This window comes from Eleutherodactylus coqui, chromosome 3 (genome assembly GCF_035609145.1).
Source record: "Eleutherodactylus coqui strain aEleCoq1 chromosome 3, aEleCoq1.hap1, whole genome shotgun sequence".
Lineage (NCBI taxonomy): Eukaryota > Metazoa > Chordata > Amphibia > Anura > Eleutherodactylidae > Eleutherodactylus > Eleutherodactylus coqui.
The window spans coordinates 139,628,133-139,645,630 of NC_089839.1; the positions used below are offsets into that span (position 1 = coordinate 139,628,133).

The 17,498-nt window shown below is 42.3% G+C and overlaps 1 protein-coding gene across 5 annotated transcripts; it reads right to left on the reverse strand.

Moving 5' to 3' along the window:
- Nucleotides 1–414: 414 nt before the first annotated feature.
- Nucleotides 415–16,962, reverse strand: GATA2 (GATA binding protein 2). 5 transcript variants are annotated; one of them, XR_010791204.1, is made up of 7 exons: nucleotides 12,622–12,774; nucleotides 11,762–12,104; nucleotides 10,367–10,921; nucleotides 8,197–8,375; nucleotides 3,355–3,480; nucleotides 1,983–2,510; nucleotides 415–1,733 (listed from the first exon to the last, which is right to left on the reverse strand). XR_010791204.1 is itself a non-coding variant. In XM_066596152.1 (6 exons), the coding sequence occupies exons 2-6, from the start codon at nucleotides 11,991–11,993 to the stop codon at nucleotides 2,211–2,213; spliced, it is 1,392 nt and encodes a 463-aa protein (XP_066452249.1). In that variant the 5' UTR covers nucleotides 11,994–12,104; nucleotides 16,890–16,962; the 3' UTR covers nucleotides 415–2,210. The 5 variants fall into 5 exon arrangements, 4 of the variants coding, with proteins under 4 accessions (XP_066452249.1, XP_066452250.1, XP_066452252.1 ...); XM_066596152.1 differs by lacking the exon at nucleotides 12,622–12,774 and adding an exon at nucleotides 16,890–16,962 and having other exon boundaries at nucleotides 415–2,510; XM_066596153.1 differs by lacking the exon at nucleotides 12,622–12,774 and adding an exon at nucleotides 13,844–13,863 and having other exon boundaries at nucleotides 415–2,510.
- Nucleotides 16,963–17,498: the final 536 nt, after the last annotated feature.

Here is a 17,498-nt window from a genome sequence, read left to right on the forward strand (position 1 = left end):
ATTTTTTTTTACCGTAGGCTTCTCTATAGAACCTCAAAGATGCCATTAAAACTTGTGTACAAAATATTACAGAATGCAAAAAAGGACACCCAAAACACTAAAAAGTACTTGGCAATTATTTACATGTGCTTTTAAACACTGTTTAAAAAGTGTGTGTAAAAGAAGGCCTCATGTGTTCTCATTCTGCAGTTAGAAAAATTATTAGACATTTTTGATGTATTGAATTTATGAACAAACTTTATAAAACTAATTCTTAGGCTTTTGAGTGCAACTTCCAAAAGAGCATAAAGCACCAGCAAAGATTACATAATATTTATATGAATGTATAATATTCCACTGTCATATTATTAAATAAAACACCAGAAAAGTTGTAACTAAAATGATTCCTTGCGTTTAACATAATTAAATGAGGAATTCCACAAAAAGTTGTTTTTTTTTATTCTTAATATTCACCTTCATTGAATAGGAGGATAGCATACACTTTTTACAGACAATAATATAAACATGGTGTATAGAATTGACAATAACTTATCACTAAACAAAAACAAGGTAAAAAAAATACTGTATCATTTTATGTGGCAACTGATACAAAATAATTTATTCCGGGTCTCAGACTGAACTGCAGGCTGACAAGATATTGCACTTCTCAGGTTTTGTTTTCTTGTATCAGTAATATTTTCTTCAAATTTCCCCTTAAACCCATAAAAAAATAAAAGGTTCAAAATAATGTACAGTTTGTACCATGAACATTAACCCCTCATACAGCCGGGATATCAGGAAGTGTCTCCTGGCTGCTAAGAGTTTAAAGAATTTTAAAGGACCTTAGGGCGCAATCTCAAACAGTTTTTTTTCATCAACCATCTACGTTTTGTGTGCCTGTCCTGATGACATTTGTACTGAAGCCTCCTTTCAAACACATTGGCCCTTATATCTGTTCTGTATTTATTGTGTAACTGTCACAACAGGAGCATTAATGGAATCAGAAACATTTCCTTGTACATGGATGGCTTGGGTCGCTGTGTACAGCTGTATTATATCCTCCGCCCTGCTTTGCCCTTAGATTAATATTATATACATAATGATGTGATATTAAATTGTTAACATTAAGAAGATATTTAGGAAGGGGCATATGTTACATTGTCACATTAAGATATTGAGTTTTAAAAAAATGATCTGCCAGTTTAGTAAAATGTTTGCTAAATAACAGATATGGTGACAGACGTTTTTTTTTTTGGTTTTTTTTTAAATCACAACATTGTCTCTGAAATGGTGTAATACAATCCAAGTTGAAATCTCATTTCCTTATAACGCTCACTCGGTGAATTAACACTTAGGGGCTCTGATAGTCGAAACCATTCTGAAGTAATGTAGATAAAAAAGATTTCTGTGTTACATGGAAAAAAACATATCTGAATTTAAAGGAAATCTGGCACGTGCAAACAAAGAATGTCGGGGACCGGAGCCAATGTGTCTTAAAAATAAAAAATAGAAAAAAAAGCCCTCAAAATCCTGGACCAGGTGAAATCACTTACGGAGAACCACATAAAACAGCGTTTCAATGTTTGTTTGCTTTCATGGTTGTTTAGTCCAAAACCTCTTCACCAGCAACCCTCCAGCAGCAGAAGGGTTAAGTTCAGGTCAAAGATGTCATGGTGGTCTTGTCCAAGAAGGGCGTCAACACAAAGTCAAAAAGCTCACAGACCAGATGACCCCAGGACAAGGGCAAAGACGGACTGAAAAAAATTCCAGAAGCAAAAAATAAATATTTTTTTTTTCTTTTTTTAAAATTAAGCCTTAGATTTTACTTTTGTTTTTTCTATATAAAGGAGTCCATTTTTAACAAGTCTGCAGTATAAATCCAGCATCTACTACCACCGGGGCCTTTTCCACCCACAAGAGACGTTAATGTATTTACAATATTCACAGTAATTAAAAAAACAAGAAAGTAACAAGTTAAAATCTCACTATGTCCACCTTATTACCTTCACTGCGAGTTGGTCAGCAAGTGGAAAACAGATTATTCCTATTTCCAGTCCAGGGGGAGGAAAGTGCTTATCTGGTCCCACCAAAGAGTCCTGTTTAAGTCCAATGTGAATGCCTGATGCAACAGACGAGGTGCAGGTCAGTTCTACATTGTCTTCTTAGAGGCCTCCGGGCACCAACCCAGGCAATGCCCATGTGCGCTCACACAGTCTCTTTAGGAATTATATTTATCCCATTGCTGTTACCATGCTGGATGGGTGTGGATGCCCAAAGGACAAACTAGAGGATGGGTGGATGGGTGTTGGTGTCTGCAAGATGTGACCGGAATGGGTGAAAGGAGGCAAATGCCCCATTGGAGCCATGTGACTAGCCAGGGCAGCTGCACTGAAAGGGGAGTTTTTCTCCTGCATACACTTGGAAAGTTCCTCAAAACACTCCGAGCCTTTCTTGTTTTTCTTGGACTTGTTGGACATTTTCCTATTCCTGGTCTGAATTCCTTCCTTTTTCATGGTCAGGGGCCTGTTCACCTGTAACAAAATACAAGAACATCAGACTCGGCCTAATTTAAACCATGTACAATACATCTGCACTCTTGTGGAATAGATGTGCTAGGTTAATGCTATTTCCTTGACAATTAAGATGTTAAACATCATGCGCTGCAAATAACGTAGCCCTTCTGTCGAGTGGGTCACAGATGTTTTTTATTTTTACAATGAACTTTTTTTTTTCAAAATATACACCATTTTATTGCATTTGGCCAATGATTATCTTGGAAATATAACATTTTTAAATACTACATTCCCTCATAGGCACCTGTTTATGATGGCAAAACTAACATTCATAAGAGCATATTGTGCCTTATGCCTCAGTAATGTCACCGGCGCCTTGTTATCTAACTCAGTTACTAAGGTCAGCAACTACATTACAAGTTGTGCTCTATAAATGATGTTAAAGAATAAAGAGTGTCCTGCATGAAGGTGACAGTGAACTGTAGTATTATAAAGGACTGTGGCATTAGAATTGACAATATTTGATGTCATGATTGCAAAACCAGTTGATATCTTTGGGACAAGTAGACATCATTCACTGGGACAGGCAGCTGAGGGGGTTAAACAATCGTCATCCAAATTAATTCAACAAATTGAAAGAGAAGGGATGATTGTGCGGCTATTGTCTCGCCATCTCCCTTTGGTTTTACAGGCTGTAGTAGCCAAGCTGTTGCTTTGTTAGGTCACATTGGATGTGGCATTGCTATGCTGGAGAATGAATAGTACATTACCCAGGGGAACACCTAACAGAAACCAATCTCATTGAATTCCAAACAAGCCAAGCTCTGCCATAGCATGCATCCCATCAGCGAAAGCAACTTACATTGTGTAATTTGTAGTACAGTCCACAGGCGTTACACACTGGGTCTCCATTTGCATTGCGTCGCCATAAGGTTGTGGTTGTGGTTTGGCAGTTCGCACAACAGGTCCCCGCTCTCCGAGCTGCTGACTGTAAGAGGATAGATCAATATAGGTCAAGATGTGCCTCGATAACAATGCAACCTTAGTGTTACTGTTGATAAAAACATTACTTTGCTTATATGCAGATGGAGTAGCAAAGTATCAGTTATTCCAAAAAACATAAAGAATAGAAAATTACTTGACTTGGTAAAACCTTTAATATATAAGGAACAGAGGTGCAAGGCTATTGTTTCTAGGGCTGTTATTGGCTATATGGAACTTTTTAGGACCCCAAAATTGATGACTCGGGTGCTTGTATACTTGCCATTTTTGTGCAGTTTTTAAAGCCAAAAATTGTTATTCTGCCTGTTGAAGAGGCCTCTGTGCTCCCAAGGCTTGCAAATATAATTTTTCTCATTAGCCAAAAAAGGTCTCACTCCTGAAATACTTTTGTTATTTTTTCACAAAAACTATTTAACATCAAATGACGCCAAAAGTAGTTCTAATTAAAGATAGGTAGATCTTTCCTATAGAATTCTCCTCCTTTACTATCCACCCCATGCTTTGGCTTCAAAAAATGCATTAAAAAACTTCATTAAAATGTCAGAGCACCCTAAGGCCTCATGTCCACGGGGAAAATCAGATCCGCTGCAGATTCTACATGTAGAATCTGCAGCGGGTCCCTCCTGCCCCGCGGACATGAGGGCTGAAAATGCAAATAAATGAGAATAAACTTACCTCCGATCCGCTCCGTTTCTTCTCTTCGCGGCGGCGTCATCTTCTCTCGTCGCGGCCGGATCTTCATTCTTCGGCTCGGCGGATGTGCACGATGACGTCGGTGACGTGCCCCGCGCATGCGCCGGGCCGAAGCAAAATGATCCGGCCGCGGCTGAGAGAAGATGGCGCCGCGGAGACGAGAAGAACCGGAGCGGGTGAGTAAAATATGATTTTTGTGTCCCGCGGATCCGGACGGCTTCCATAGGCTTCAATAGAAGCCCGCGGGAGCCGTCCCCGCGGGAGACCCGCATGAAAATGGAGCATGGTCCAGATTTTTTCATGCTCCATTTTTTTTTAAATGCCTTTTATTGACGATCCGCGGGTATTTATCTACCCGCGGGTGGTCAATGCATCCCTATGGGGTGCGGATCCGCGCGCGGGAGATCCGCTGCGGATTTTAAATAACATTTTGCCCGTGGACATGAGCCCTAGGATGCTTTCACACGAGGCTGAATTAGTTTGTGTGGACATTTATGTGTCAGGCCTGAATTCTGCATCTGTTAAAATCTACACGTTTACACTTCAAAACCGCAACATTAAAATCTGTTGCGGAGAAGCCTTCTGCTATGGAATTAAGGACACTTTGCAGAACGGTTATTGTGGATTTCTACCATATAGGAGATAAATTAAAGTCTGCCAAAAAATAAAGAAATTCCTCTAAGGCCCAATGTCAACTTGCACGTGCGGATTCCATCTGCTGAATCCCGCAGCGGAATCCAGCAGTGCCCGCGGACATGGACTGAAAAATACATTTTCTCAACTGTTCAGATCCAGCGTGGGTCTCCTCCGTGCCAGCCGGATGTGTCCTGATGCACCGGCCGATGTGCCAGACGCATGCACAGTGCAATTTAAAAAAAAAAAAAAATCTCCTGCTGCCCCACGGATCCGTGGCATGTCCACAGTGACAGTTGTGGCTGTGCTGGGGTTCGGACGGCTTCCATTGACTTCAATGGATGCCGTCCCTGCGGGATGCGCAGAAACATGGAGCATGCTGCGAATTCTTCCCGCGCGTGCGATCCGCACACCAGGGAAAACAAATCACATCTATTTGCTTTGAATTGTTTTGTGGAAACTAATGCATCCCTATGGACAGCTTAATTTACCAATCCACAAATCAAATCCGCCCGTGGACATTGCGCCTAAATGTTCTGCAGGATGCATTCTGCAGTTAAAAATGCAACAAAATCCACACTATTTTACAAAATCTGTACCTGTGCTGCATGCTGTAGAATTCAATGCATGTGAAAGCACCCTAAAATTCTACAGGTAAACAGCATCCAGGGGGGGATGGAGAGGCTGAGCCATCATACAGTGCCCAAATGCCCAGCATGGTCAGCACACACAGATGCTATGAGGAGAATTTATCATGAGCGGAACTTTAATGCCATTTTTCTGGCAAGCTTATTTTCCCCTTCTCCAGTTTAAAGTACAACAATTTTATCAAGTGCAGCATGCTGCTAACAAATTTGGCACAAATTTAAATATGGCTAGAGATGTGGGGTCAATTTTATGCCACCTACCGAATGAAGCAAGAATGCAATAAATTTGGCAACTTTTTGAAAAGTCACAATTCTTAAATCTGTCTAAAAACCTCATTTACTTAGACCCCGCCCCCTTTTCTCTGCATTTTGGTACAGTGGAGTGGAAAGCATAAAACAGCAAAACTCACACAGTTTTGAGCAAAACCTCATGCAAAACGTTTTGACTACAGAAAGCTACTGCCCAGCCCTTGATAAATTCACCCCTCTGTCAGTACATCAGTGATTTCATCCACAACAACATGAAAGTAACTTTTTAGCTATTTTAATTAAAACTATGAAAACTGAAAGGAATGTTGTTCTGGCTCTTATCCTACTCCTCCCATCTGTAATCGTGGTGTCAAATATTATCTTATCTCATGTGGATTAAATATTAAAAAATGACAAACTTTCAGAAAAACTGGGGGGGGGGAAACTTCAGTCATGTGATTGCTCTGTAATTCAGGACATTATTTTAATGCTCCTAATAATTTGTTTTTTTCAAGTTTACTGTTGCCATCAGGGAATTCACTGTTCTAGAGGAGCTAATGTTCTAGGTGACTCAAAGGAATTCCCCCTGGCAGGATGACTTAGAGGTCAGCAGAAGCTGGCACTTTAGGAGTTAATCTTTGTGATATGTTTTTATGTTCTCCCTCCCCCACCCCCTTCAGCCTTTCCAAGAAAACACACAAAAATGCATTTATTATTATTAACCTCAGAGGCATTATTGTAAAGTATTGGACATTTCAGAACGGCCTCGCCTGGGGGAAAACTCTCTAAACTTTGTATTTTATGTCCGGAAACAGAGAGTGGAGGTTTCCTTATCAGCACAATGCAGATATCCGGATAGGAAGCTTCCAGCATGAGCTCACAGAGAGCCGTGTACAACAAAGTTCCCCAACACAAAGTGTGGAGGTGACTCCATGGAAAAGAAGAAAATGAATAGCTTATAATATGTGGGGACTGTCTGGGTCCTGGAGAGAAAGAGAGAAGGGGGAAGAAAAGTCACTCTGCTGCTCCAGACTACACAAGTGACTCCATTACAGCCAGGGTGTTCCCTTGATGAGGATGATAAGGGGCTGCAATCACACGGGACACCGGGCATTGTTTCCAAGACCATGTGGAACTATAAGTGTCAGCAAGCAAACATAAGCACGGGCTGGAAAGTCAAACTGAGAGTTTTAGTTCCACATCAGTTACATAAAATAATCCTCAAGAATATCGGAACAGTCGAGATAAATATTTAACACCTTCCCTTAAAACCCTATTTATGACCGCAGCAAGCGGGACTGCGCCTGGCAATGTAGGGGCAGCAAACGGGACTGCGCCTGGCAATGTAGGGGCAGCAAACGGGACTGCGCCTGGCATTAGAGAGGCAGCGAGCGGGATTGCGCCCGGCATTATAGGGGCAGTAAACGGGACTGCGCCCTGCATTAGAGGGGCAGCAAACGGGTAAACGGGACTGCGCCTGGCATTATAGGGGCAGCAAACGGGACTGCGCCTGGCATTAGAGAGGCAGCAAGCGGGACTGCGCCCGGCATTATAGGGGCAGTAAACGGGACTGCGCCCGGCATTATAGGGGCAGCAAACGGGTAAACGGTACTGCGCCCGGTATTATAGGGGCAGTGAACAGGAAAACGAGACTGCGCCCGGCATTATAGGGGCAGTGAACAGGTAAACGGGACTGCGCCCGGCATTATAGGGGCAGTGAACAGGTAAACGGGACTGCGCCCGGCATTATAGGGGCAGTGAACAGGTAAACGGGACTGCGCCCGGCATTATAGGGGCAGTGAACAGGTAAACGGGACTGCGCCCGGCATTATAGGGGCAGTAAACGGGACTACGCCTGTCATTATAGGGACAGTAAAGGGGACTGCGCCAGGTATTATAGAGGCAGAAAGCGGGACTGCTCCTGGCATTATAGGGGCAGCCTGGAGTTTATCTTCACTCATTGAGTGAAGGACATAGTGTGTAAGGCTGAAAAAGACCCATGTCCATCTAGTTCAGCCTAGACAGGAAGAAAGGTGATCCAAAAAATGATGTGACAGAGTCCAAAGGCGCAAAAATAGAAACTTCTTATTCCTCCATAACTGGATTGCGTTCTTTGAACTATTTCAGGTCTTTATCTGGCACAAAAAAGTGATGTCATAACTTCTGCAGAGCTTTCTGACGACACACACATCACTGCAATCCCATCCCCTCGCTAGTAGTACCCAACATACACTGGTAGTGAGTGCAAGCTCCTCTGCCAATATTATAAATTAGTATATAGCTATGTAAGGCAACGTATAGGTCACAGCAGCACAGTATGTTGTAGGATATCCAGCACAAATACACAGAGCAGTGATCTCCAATCTGTGACTGCAGCTGCTGCTCCTAGCATGCTGGGAGTTGTAGTTATACAGCAGCAGGAGAGTCAGAGGTTGGAGAAGTCTCAGAATTTCCATAGTTCCCCGGTCAGACACACGTACCAGTCTCCTCTTGGGTTTAATGAGTGGTCTGTTCTGACCATTCATTTTGTGGTAGAGGCCGCAGGCGTTGCAGAGATAGTGGCCGGTGCCGTCCCTCCTCCACAGCGGCGTGGCCGTAGCTCCGCAGTTCACACACTCTCTCCCTTCTAAATGGAAACACGAAGAAACCGGATTTCTTTCTTTAAAAACAAATTCACAATATTTTTGCGCTGATCTCCAGACATAAATCATACAAGCAGCAGTAATATCTGCACAGCAATAAGTGGGGAGGGGTGAAGCATTATAACACCACAATGTATAAAATATACGAACACAGGTAAATACATGCATCTACTGTAATCAGTGCGCTCCTCTATTCCAATTATTATTATGTATCGTCCCCATTAAGAATTTGTGACAATAGTTTTCAGTTGTTTTTACATCCAGTTCAAGTAATAATATTTCTATTTAGGTTAATTATTTATAAACAATGATGATCCGATATATCTGATATTTACTGTGATATGTGTAATATGGTAAATTATAAAAAGCTTCTAGAGCAATAACGATTCCTATTTACTTAATATATGGAGAGAATTCTCATCGATTCAGTTCAAGTTGATGCAAAATAGAATTTGTTTTTACATGACTAAAAAATCCTGAATGAAATAACAAAAAGATCCATAAACTAATAGCATATATGTAGCATATAAATGGAGATCACGGAAGAGATCTCCCAGTCTGCACGAAGAACAGGAAGCAGGACACGGCAGAAGATTTATTATTTCCAAATTAAAACTTTTTCTGGCATTTTTGCTTTTTTACATTTTGATGCGAATTAATGCACCAAATAACAGTCAAGACATTGCGGCACCCGAGGAAAACACTGTATGTACGATATAAAGTCCCGCAGCCACACGCAGATCTATTTATTCTGATGGCAATTGTTACTGTCAAGAGCCGCAATCATCATCATCGAGCTGTGTTCTGTAATATACATCTCTAAACACTTCATCTTATATTCGATGTGAATTCAATCACTTAAAGTCAAATCAACATTTCCCATTGATGATGGAATTACCGGGATGGGATAAAATCTCCAAAATGTATTTACAATAATTAATGTACTTTTTATATAGAGGAAGGAGATTGTATGTTCTATCTTGTGTGAATAATAAGATTTAGAGCAAAAAAAGCCAGAAAAATCTCAGTTATGTTAAATACTCCTGCATAAAAAAGACAGAAGTATTCTATAGGTGACTCCTTTGTTGGCAAACCTAGGAAAATTATATATGCAAGCTTTCGATGCTACTTTTAGCCTGATGAAGTGGAATGACAATCCCTAGGAACGCTTGAATTTTTCTATTTTTCTGGTTAGCCAATAAAGGTGTCACCTCTAGAATCCTATCTTTTTTACACAGGAGTATTTAACGGTACTATGTGAAAAATAAAATTTTCACATCACAAATGTATCAAAATCAATCTATCCATATAACATATAAGTATTTATCTTTCCATTTCCACACTAATTCTAGATAACACCCTGTCTCCAGATCTGTCTGTGCAGTTCGTTTGGTGCAGTTTATGTTTCCGTGCAGGCAATGGGAAATGTTGTATATTCATGACATGGATGTCTAGATAGTATGTAATAGTGAAGTCATATTTAATCCATTACCCGAGTCCTGAAGCCATAATCACCCAGCAAGCTTCCCATGTATGAGGTCATGTTTGTAGTGTGGCCAGTTCCCCCTGGAGGGCTGTAGCCCACCTATTGATAGTGATTTATCCCCGCCATGTTTAACAAATGTCTCCAGCCTGTGCCAGTGTGTGTTCTTAAGCTCTGCACTCATACTGTATCAGCAGTTACATTGTCTCTGTGTATACAGTTTTCTGCTGTTGACATGCAGTGTACATAGAGATGTTCAACTGTTCTATAGATCCTGTGACGTCATGAGAAGAGTGAGATGCTATATGATAATTCTTAACTCAGATATTAGGGCAGTTCCTCATAGGTGGAAGATGCAGGACACTGGGGTATTCATCGCCTTTGGCCACTGATCCCCTATAGCTCTCTAGTGACAGTCGTTCAGCTTTACCTCTGTATATGGAGCCTGTTTATGATGAGTCCTAATGCATGGATCAGTTATAGTTAAGTCTGGGAGGAAGTACTAGGTAGTTCTGAGGTTCTCACCTGAACACGATCTGCTCTTGCTTCTCTGTTTTGGGGTGAAGCTGGAGGATGGGCCTCCCAGTAGGCTGCCAGGATGAAAGAGGCTGCTGCTGTAGTCGTGCGCTGCGGGCACATAGGATGGGTAGGTGGGTATGGGGTGGTGGGTAGAAGGCTGGCTGCCCATGTGTCCTAGGCTACCCCTCAAGGGGCTTCCGCCTTCCATCTTCATGCCCTCAGATAGGGACACCTGGTACTTGATACTGTCCTTGTCCTCCGCTCTAGAGGTGGGGGACGCTGCACTGCCCGGATCCGGGGATACATCCTTGGGAGGGGTTGGGGGGAAGCCGAACAGGTGCGGGCTGGAGTGTGAGGCAGATGTAGCACCTGATGAACCCCCACCCGGGTAAAGGGAACCGCCAGTGGCGGCAGGGTGCAGGGGGGCCTTTGCAAACGGGCTAACTGTCCAGGGGTTGTGATGATGGGCAGCGGACAGGGCAGACTTGCCACTCTCCAGCCAGGGCAGTCCGGGGCTGTGCAGAATGTGTGGCCGGCACATCTGGCTGCTGGTCAGGCGAGCTGTGGGCAGACAATACAACTATTAGTCATGTACAGAGTCCAGACTGATAAATAGGAGGAATCCCTAAACAGTGTGTGTGTGTATATATATATATATATATATATATATATATATATATATATATATATATATATATATATCATATAGCCCATGCTATATCCAGCATGTACGCAACATTGTCACGTGATAAAGACTACATGCATATAACATCCTCACATCATTTCCAGAGCATATAGCATTTCACATATTCTACGTGCTACACAATTATATCTGCGCTAAGTACAAGAAATACAATAAAACTAAACACAGAACTTATCACTACAGCACACAATATGTGCCTATCCAGCAAATATCGCGCTACATATATAGATGACCGCCCAACATAGGAAGAGATTACAGAAACCAAGGCCCAAATCTACAGGTTCCCCGTGAGGAGCACAGACAGCAGATCACACAATGAATGCACCCGTATATAAGGCTCTGCGCTTGCTCCTTATTTGGGGGTCTCCACTCATATAAGGCCCTTATTTTTGTACATCCCCGTATATAAGGCTAAGTGTTTGCTCCTTATTTTGGGGTGTGCCCATATATAAGGTTCTGTGCTTGCTCCTTATTTCGGAGGTGAACCTTGCGATATTTCTCTAAAGTGGATCGGGGTGTAAAGCAAGTTTCTACCACTTTGTTGGTATCCTCCTGTGTTGACAGTGGCAAAGAACGGGTTACTAGAAGATAAAACCCAGCGGAGAATGAAGTATAGAGTTTGCACTATAGTTTAGTGTTCCTCATAATATAACTACATGCACACTACATACATGCACAGCACTCACATGGATACATACCGTGCGCCTGGCTGTACGACACCCTGGCACGAGCATGGGCAGAGTTGGCATAATACGGATTTCCCTGGGAATCCAGATGATTGAAGAACACATCTACCTCATCTGGAGGTAAAAGCTGTGTTGGTTCCATGTAGTTATGTGCCAGTCCTGGGTGGTGGCTCTCTGGGTGCTGCCCATTAAGAACAGCATGATGTGCCATCCAGCGAGGCTGGTCGGTGGCCACTTCCATCATGGGTTCTTCCTTCACCCCCTGATATATACCCCGATCCCTGTAGCCGGACGTCTGAAAGTGAAAGCGAATTCCCTTTAAAGTCCCTCAAACGAACAGAAGAGACGGGAACACCTGTAGAAGGTACAGAATACATTAAGTTATATTCAGCTACATACCAGCAAATACCGAGCTCTGTGCCCCTGCCAACAATGGCGCAGTCATTCACTGAGCGCCCAACCCCTGCTGTCTGCATGCAAAGCCTCACACAAACGAAATAGATAGACGAAAAGATCAAGTAGTCTGGAAAGCTAGCTGCTTCAAATCACTTCTTTAGTTTCAGGAAGGCATCATTAGTGAAAGACCCTTATTTTATTAAAGCGTTACTCATATTGCAAGTAGTCCAGCAACATGCACAAGATGGAAAAGTAGATACATTGTAGCAGTGAAGATAAACAGTGTAACAGCGCACTGCTGATACATAGTATGACAGTGTAAACATCAGTATGACTGTGTAAACATTGATGATAGATACTCTGCACTGTACTGTACTAGTAAAGCAGCTACAATGTGAAAAAGTATCAGTAGTTACATTGTAACCAGTAAACATACAGCTGCGCGGATGGAAGAAAGTTCCAGCCCTGTTACTTACAGCAGTCAGCTATGCGGTCCTCTTAGAGGGTGCAGCTATCAGGAAGGGTGCAGAGCAGTGAGGGCAGGCTCTTATTCAGATGGCAGCCTCTCTCCTTCTGGCCTCTCCTGTAACATCCCGCAGCATCCTATGTCAGTCCTGGCGCCAGCTGGACTCCCTTCACTAGACATGAACTGGGGAGTCTCGCACAGCTAATAACCTCCGGCCAGCCAATCACAGGGCGCAGTCACTCAGCCTGCGGCTGCTATTGGTCACTCCCCTGAAAATCCACATTCCCTAATTCACTCCAAACATCTAAAGAGCCCAAGGGGAGGGGGGCTTCATTACGGGGGGGTCATTAGTGAGTCCACTAATGGGAGGGATTGTTTGTCGCAAGATTTACATACAATATACATGCTGTAAATGTTTATTGCATTGCTACATGTAATGTTCATTGCATTGATACATGAGCATGCATCATTATGAGTGTCTATCATGTAAACGCAGGTAAGTGTTGCATGGAAAGAAAAGAAAGAAAGAAAGAAAGAAAGAAAGAAAGAAAGAAAGAAAGAGAAAGAAGATACTGAAGTCCATCTATCTGTGAACATAGTAAACTCATCCATTGAACCATCCAAAATATAGAAATTTCCAATGAACGCACATCTTCACCTAATAACACGTCTGAATATTTTTCCAATTTAGTTTCTTAAAGGGAACCCCCTTAAATTCTCAACCCATCTTCACAATGTAACCTTATTTAACTAATATATTAGGTTTATGGATCTATATACCAGCATGTAGATAATTTATACATTCAATATGTTCACAAATATATAACATGATACTCAATGGAAGACATAGATAGATAGATAGATAGATAGATAGATAGATAGATAGATAAGATAAGATAAGATAAGATAAGATAAGAAAGAAAGATAGATAGATAGATAGGATAAGATAGATAGATTAGCGGTAAACAAATACAATATACGGATGTAAACTGAGCTACAGTCTATGAGGTGGTGCATTATGGGTCTGAACCATAAACTGTGCAGCTGCAATAACACATAAATAGTGAAACAAGCAATAGTCATTGACTTAAAAGTCTGAACAAAATCAATGCAAAGAAATATTAGAATATGCAAATTGAGGCTTTGTAGTGTTTAACCTCCCTTGCCTCTCATCCATCCACACACAAACCACAAACACACAACTAATTAAAAGGCAAAACATGTTAATGCACCTCTTAAACCGGATTGGTGATGTGCTTTGCAGACAGGGAGGCAGCAAATAAGTTAATGCTATTATTGGATTGTCTTGGAGTGACCCGGGTGTGTAGACTGGAGACAGGACTCTCTGGGCCGGACTGGACCTTTGTGTGATTTGTGTTTAAAGGGCTGAAGGTCAGTAATTAGGTAATAAGGGGCGGAGCTTCTGATGCTTCTTTCTCTAGTTCTCCATTGCAGCCATCCAGACGCCGGGCCGTGACGTCACCATCGGCGGCCAAATTTACAAGGAAATGAAGTTTTTTGCCTCTATTTAATAAAATTCCCAACAGCCCGCGGCTACAAGAGGAGATTGCCATTATTATTACTGACCCCGTGCACCCCGAGAAAAGCCGGACCCACCGAACCGGGCGATATGGGGGATGTAATATGATGATAAGTGTAAATATCATTACAGCCACCATCCTGCCCTTCACATAGCAACCTGTGTCCAAATCCTAAGAGCTTGCAATTTATTTCCTGGATAACTTGGCTGCTATTGTATAGGTTTTTATACTGCACAATAATTATTCATTATGCTGCTCTAAGGCAAAAGGAGCCCAACAGCTGGGGGCCAATACATAATATTCCGGTAAGGGCAGGAAGTATACAGTATGCATAATGCGCTGATTCTGAGAGAACTGGTCGGCGCTGCAGAGGTTAACTCCCCAAAGAGGCAGTAGGAAATGCAGACAGAGGAGAAGGAAGGAGAAGCAGAGACCCCCGGACTCCGCACTCACAACTTTCTTCTCCTGAGCCTTGGACTGGATTGAGGAGTGAAGCCACTGCATCAGGGAATGTGCACTGGAGATGAGACTGCAGCAGGCAATGTGCAGTGGAGATGGGACTGCAGCAGGGAAATATATGCAGTGGAGATGGGACTGCAGCAGGGAATGTACAGTAGAGATGGGACTGCAGCAGGGTATGTGCACTAGAAAACACTTCTTTATTATCTGTGGACTTACAAACCCATTTGGAGATAAGAAATGTTTAGGTGAGTAGCTGATACATAGGACTGACCATCATGTGCCCTGATACACTACAAAATATCCACCTCTGCCCTAGCATTACTTGAATCACAGCAGCTCCAGCGTGTTTACAGTTTGTTCCGCTGACTGTCAGCACAGATCTGCTAAACTGTCTGACAATAACGTGAATATCATATAGTGTTCTTTCTGGACTCATACATACGGTATTAGGGGGACTCTACACCCGAACAGACCTGGAGAGCATGCCAGACTCTCATTCAGTTGTTACTTCATTGTCACCACATAAACAATCTACATAATCCATTGACAAACAGGCAAGCCGCAGTCTGGTCCATTATATACAGTCTCCACATATAATATAGTATATATCCATTTTACATAGTGGTCATTATATACATTGCAAAATTCTGAGTCTATACCGTTAAGTCAATGAATATATATTTTCATGTGTTGCACAATAAATGTGTTACTTAGAAAGTTTCCTCCTGGTCATTTATTTCTGCAGGTTACTAGATGAAAATCGGAGAAAAATCAGGAATGTAAAAAGAAAAGTAGCCTTTTGCGGAAATCCCGTAGACTTTTTGTATCAGTGTGCATTATAACTGAATATGCGATTATATTTACTTTTTTTCTCACTGGATATATCCATCTCCCGGCAGTGCCAGCTACAGTGCTGTGCCTCCCCGTGTCAGGGTGATGGCCCGCTGTTACTATATCCAGGGTATATACCGCTATGTGTCTGTACAAAATGTGTCACTCGCCACAATAAAGTCACCATTGCAGCCGAGTTATGTGCCAGGTAGCTGTCATTGCTGCCCGGGCAGCCTCTGATAAGTGATGCTTGGATTACATGTTTAGATTGGAATTAAAGCCTTCTCACTCCCAAATTGTTAACCCTCCCACTGCCAGTCCATAGCCCATAGAAATATTATCCTCTATGGGGTGGTGGTGGCAGCTGACAGGGCACTGCCGCCTGCTCCAGTCTGGGGCTTTATTCATTAATTCACTCAACGGGACATGAAATATCTCGCACACGACCTTCTGTAGCGGCTTAAAGGCCCGTCCTGCCTAGTTCACACGGCTGGTTACACAAGTCTTCTGCCCAATTTATCTGCAGATCCCTCCAGAGAAGAACTCAGACTGAAAGGACTGGTGAAACTGGTGAACGTCTGATGGTGAACATAATACATATGTATATGTGAACACACACACACACACACATATATATATATATATCTCATATTCCATAACGCTAACTACCATGTTATGAGATTATCTACACAGATGTGCGAGATGGTTCGTTATCTGTGTGCTTATTGTAAAATGTGTATCAGCATCTTATATCTATCTATAAATGAATGTATGTATAGGAATACAATATATCATATATTCATTTAAAGATATAATCTAGATAGAGAGATAAAGATAGCCATTTCCACAATGTTGCACTTTTTAGCTGAGATTCTGCACATTACGCTAATTTCAGCATCATGATATGCATTTCACCATATTAGTCAATACAATAAGTACAGCAGCATACATCGCGAATATTTGGATGCACGAATATATTACAAGATGCAGATTCCGCACAACAAAGAGAAGCAAAGAAACCATTTCGGATTATAGAATAATCAGTAAAATACTTCAGTAGCACATTGGAATTCACGCTATTGTATTTGCATTAACCGCTTGTATGCTGAACTCTGTAATGACTGCCTATTTTATGGGCAAAATTTGGTGTGGAGAGGTTAGCGGTTTTGTTTTATTTGTGTGGATATGGCGTATTCGTTGCGCGTAACTTGCGTCTATGCCCGCTCATCCAAAGAAGCCCCAGGGGTTCCATAAGTATTCTGCTCGCCTTTACTATGTGCCCCTAATTGGTCTACGGCGGTAAGGACAGGGGACGCCAAGTACCATCCTCATCCTCATCACATCCTCCAGTGCACCGGGCATAACACGACACACAGCATAACGTTCACCCGGGCCAGATGTGTGCATATCAGTGGTGATGATAATAGGGTATAGAGGTACTCACCAGCCTGAAGGATCTTGGGGATCAGTGGGTAGCACCCTTCATTCCAGCCTAGTAGCTGCTGTGTGTGTGCTGGGGAGGACGCTGAGTTACACAGGTACAGGCATTACAGGCACGTAGCACTGGCGTCACTGCTGTGCACACTCGTCTTACACACTCACTGCTGCCTTCCGGGTCACTCCTGCTGCAAATGGAGGGGACATTGTGTACAGAAAGGGATTATGAACCCATCCCAGTACATGTGCCCAGCATGACATGACCGCAACCAGGAAACACATATGTAGCCACCCTGCACATGTACAACTTATATATAAGCAGTACATTGTACCTGCCCGTATCCATCCCTGAAAAGACATGCATCTATGGGACTGGCTCCTTATACTGATTGTGGTTTGTAAAATATTGATAGCAACAACAAGGGCAACAACCTGTCAGTGTATCCATGTGCCCTATCTGTATACATATATGTGCAAGCTGATACACATAGAGATTAAATAAATAAATATTACATCTAGATAAAAAGATAGTTATTAGATATACATGAGATAGATAGATAGATGGGATAGATAGATAGATAGATAGATAGATAGATAGATAGATAGATAGATGGGA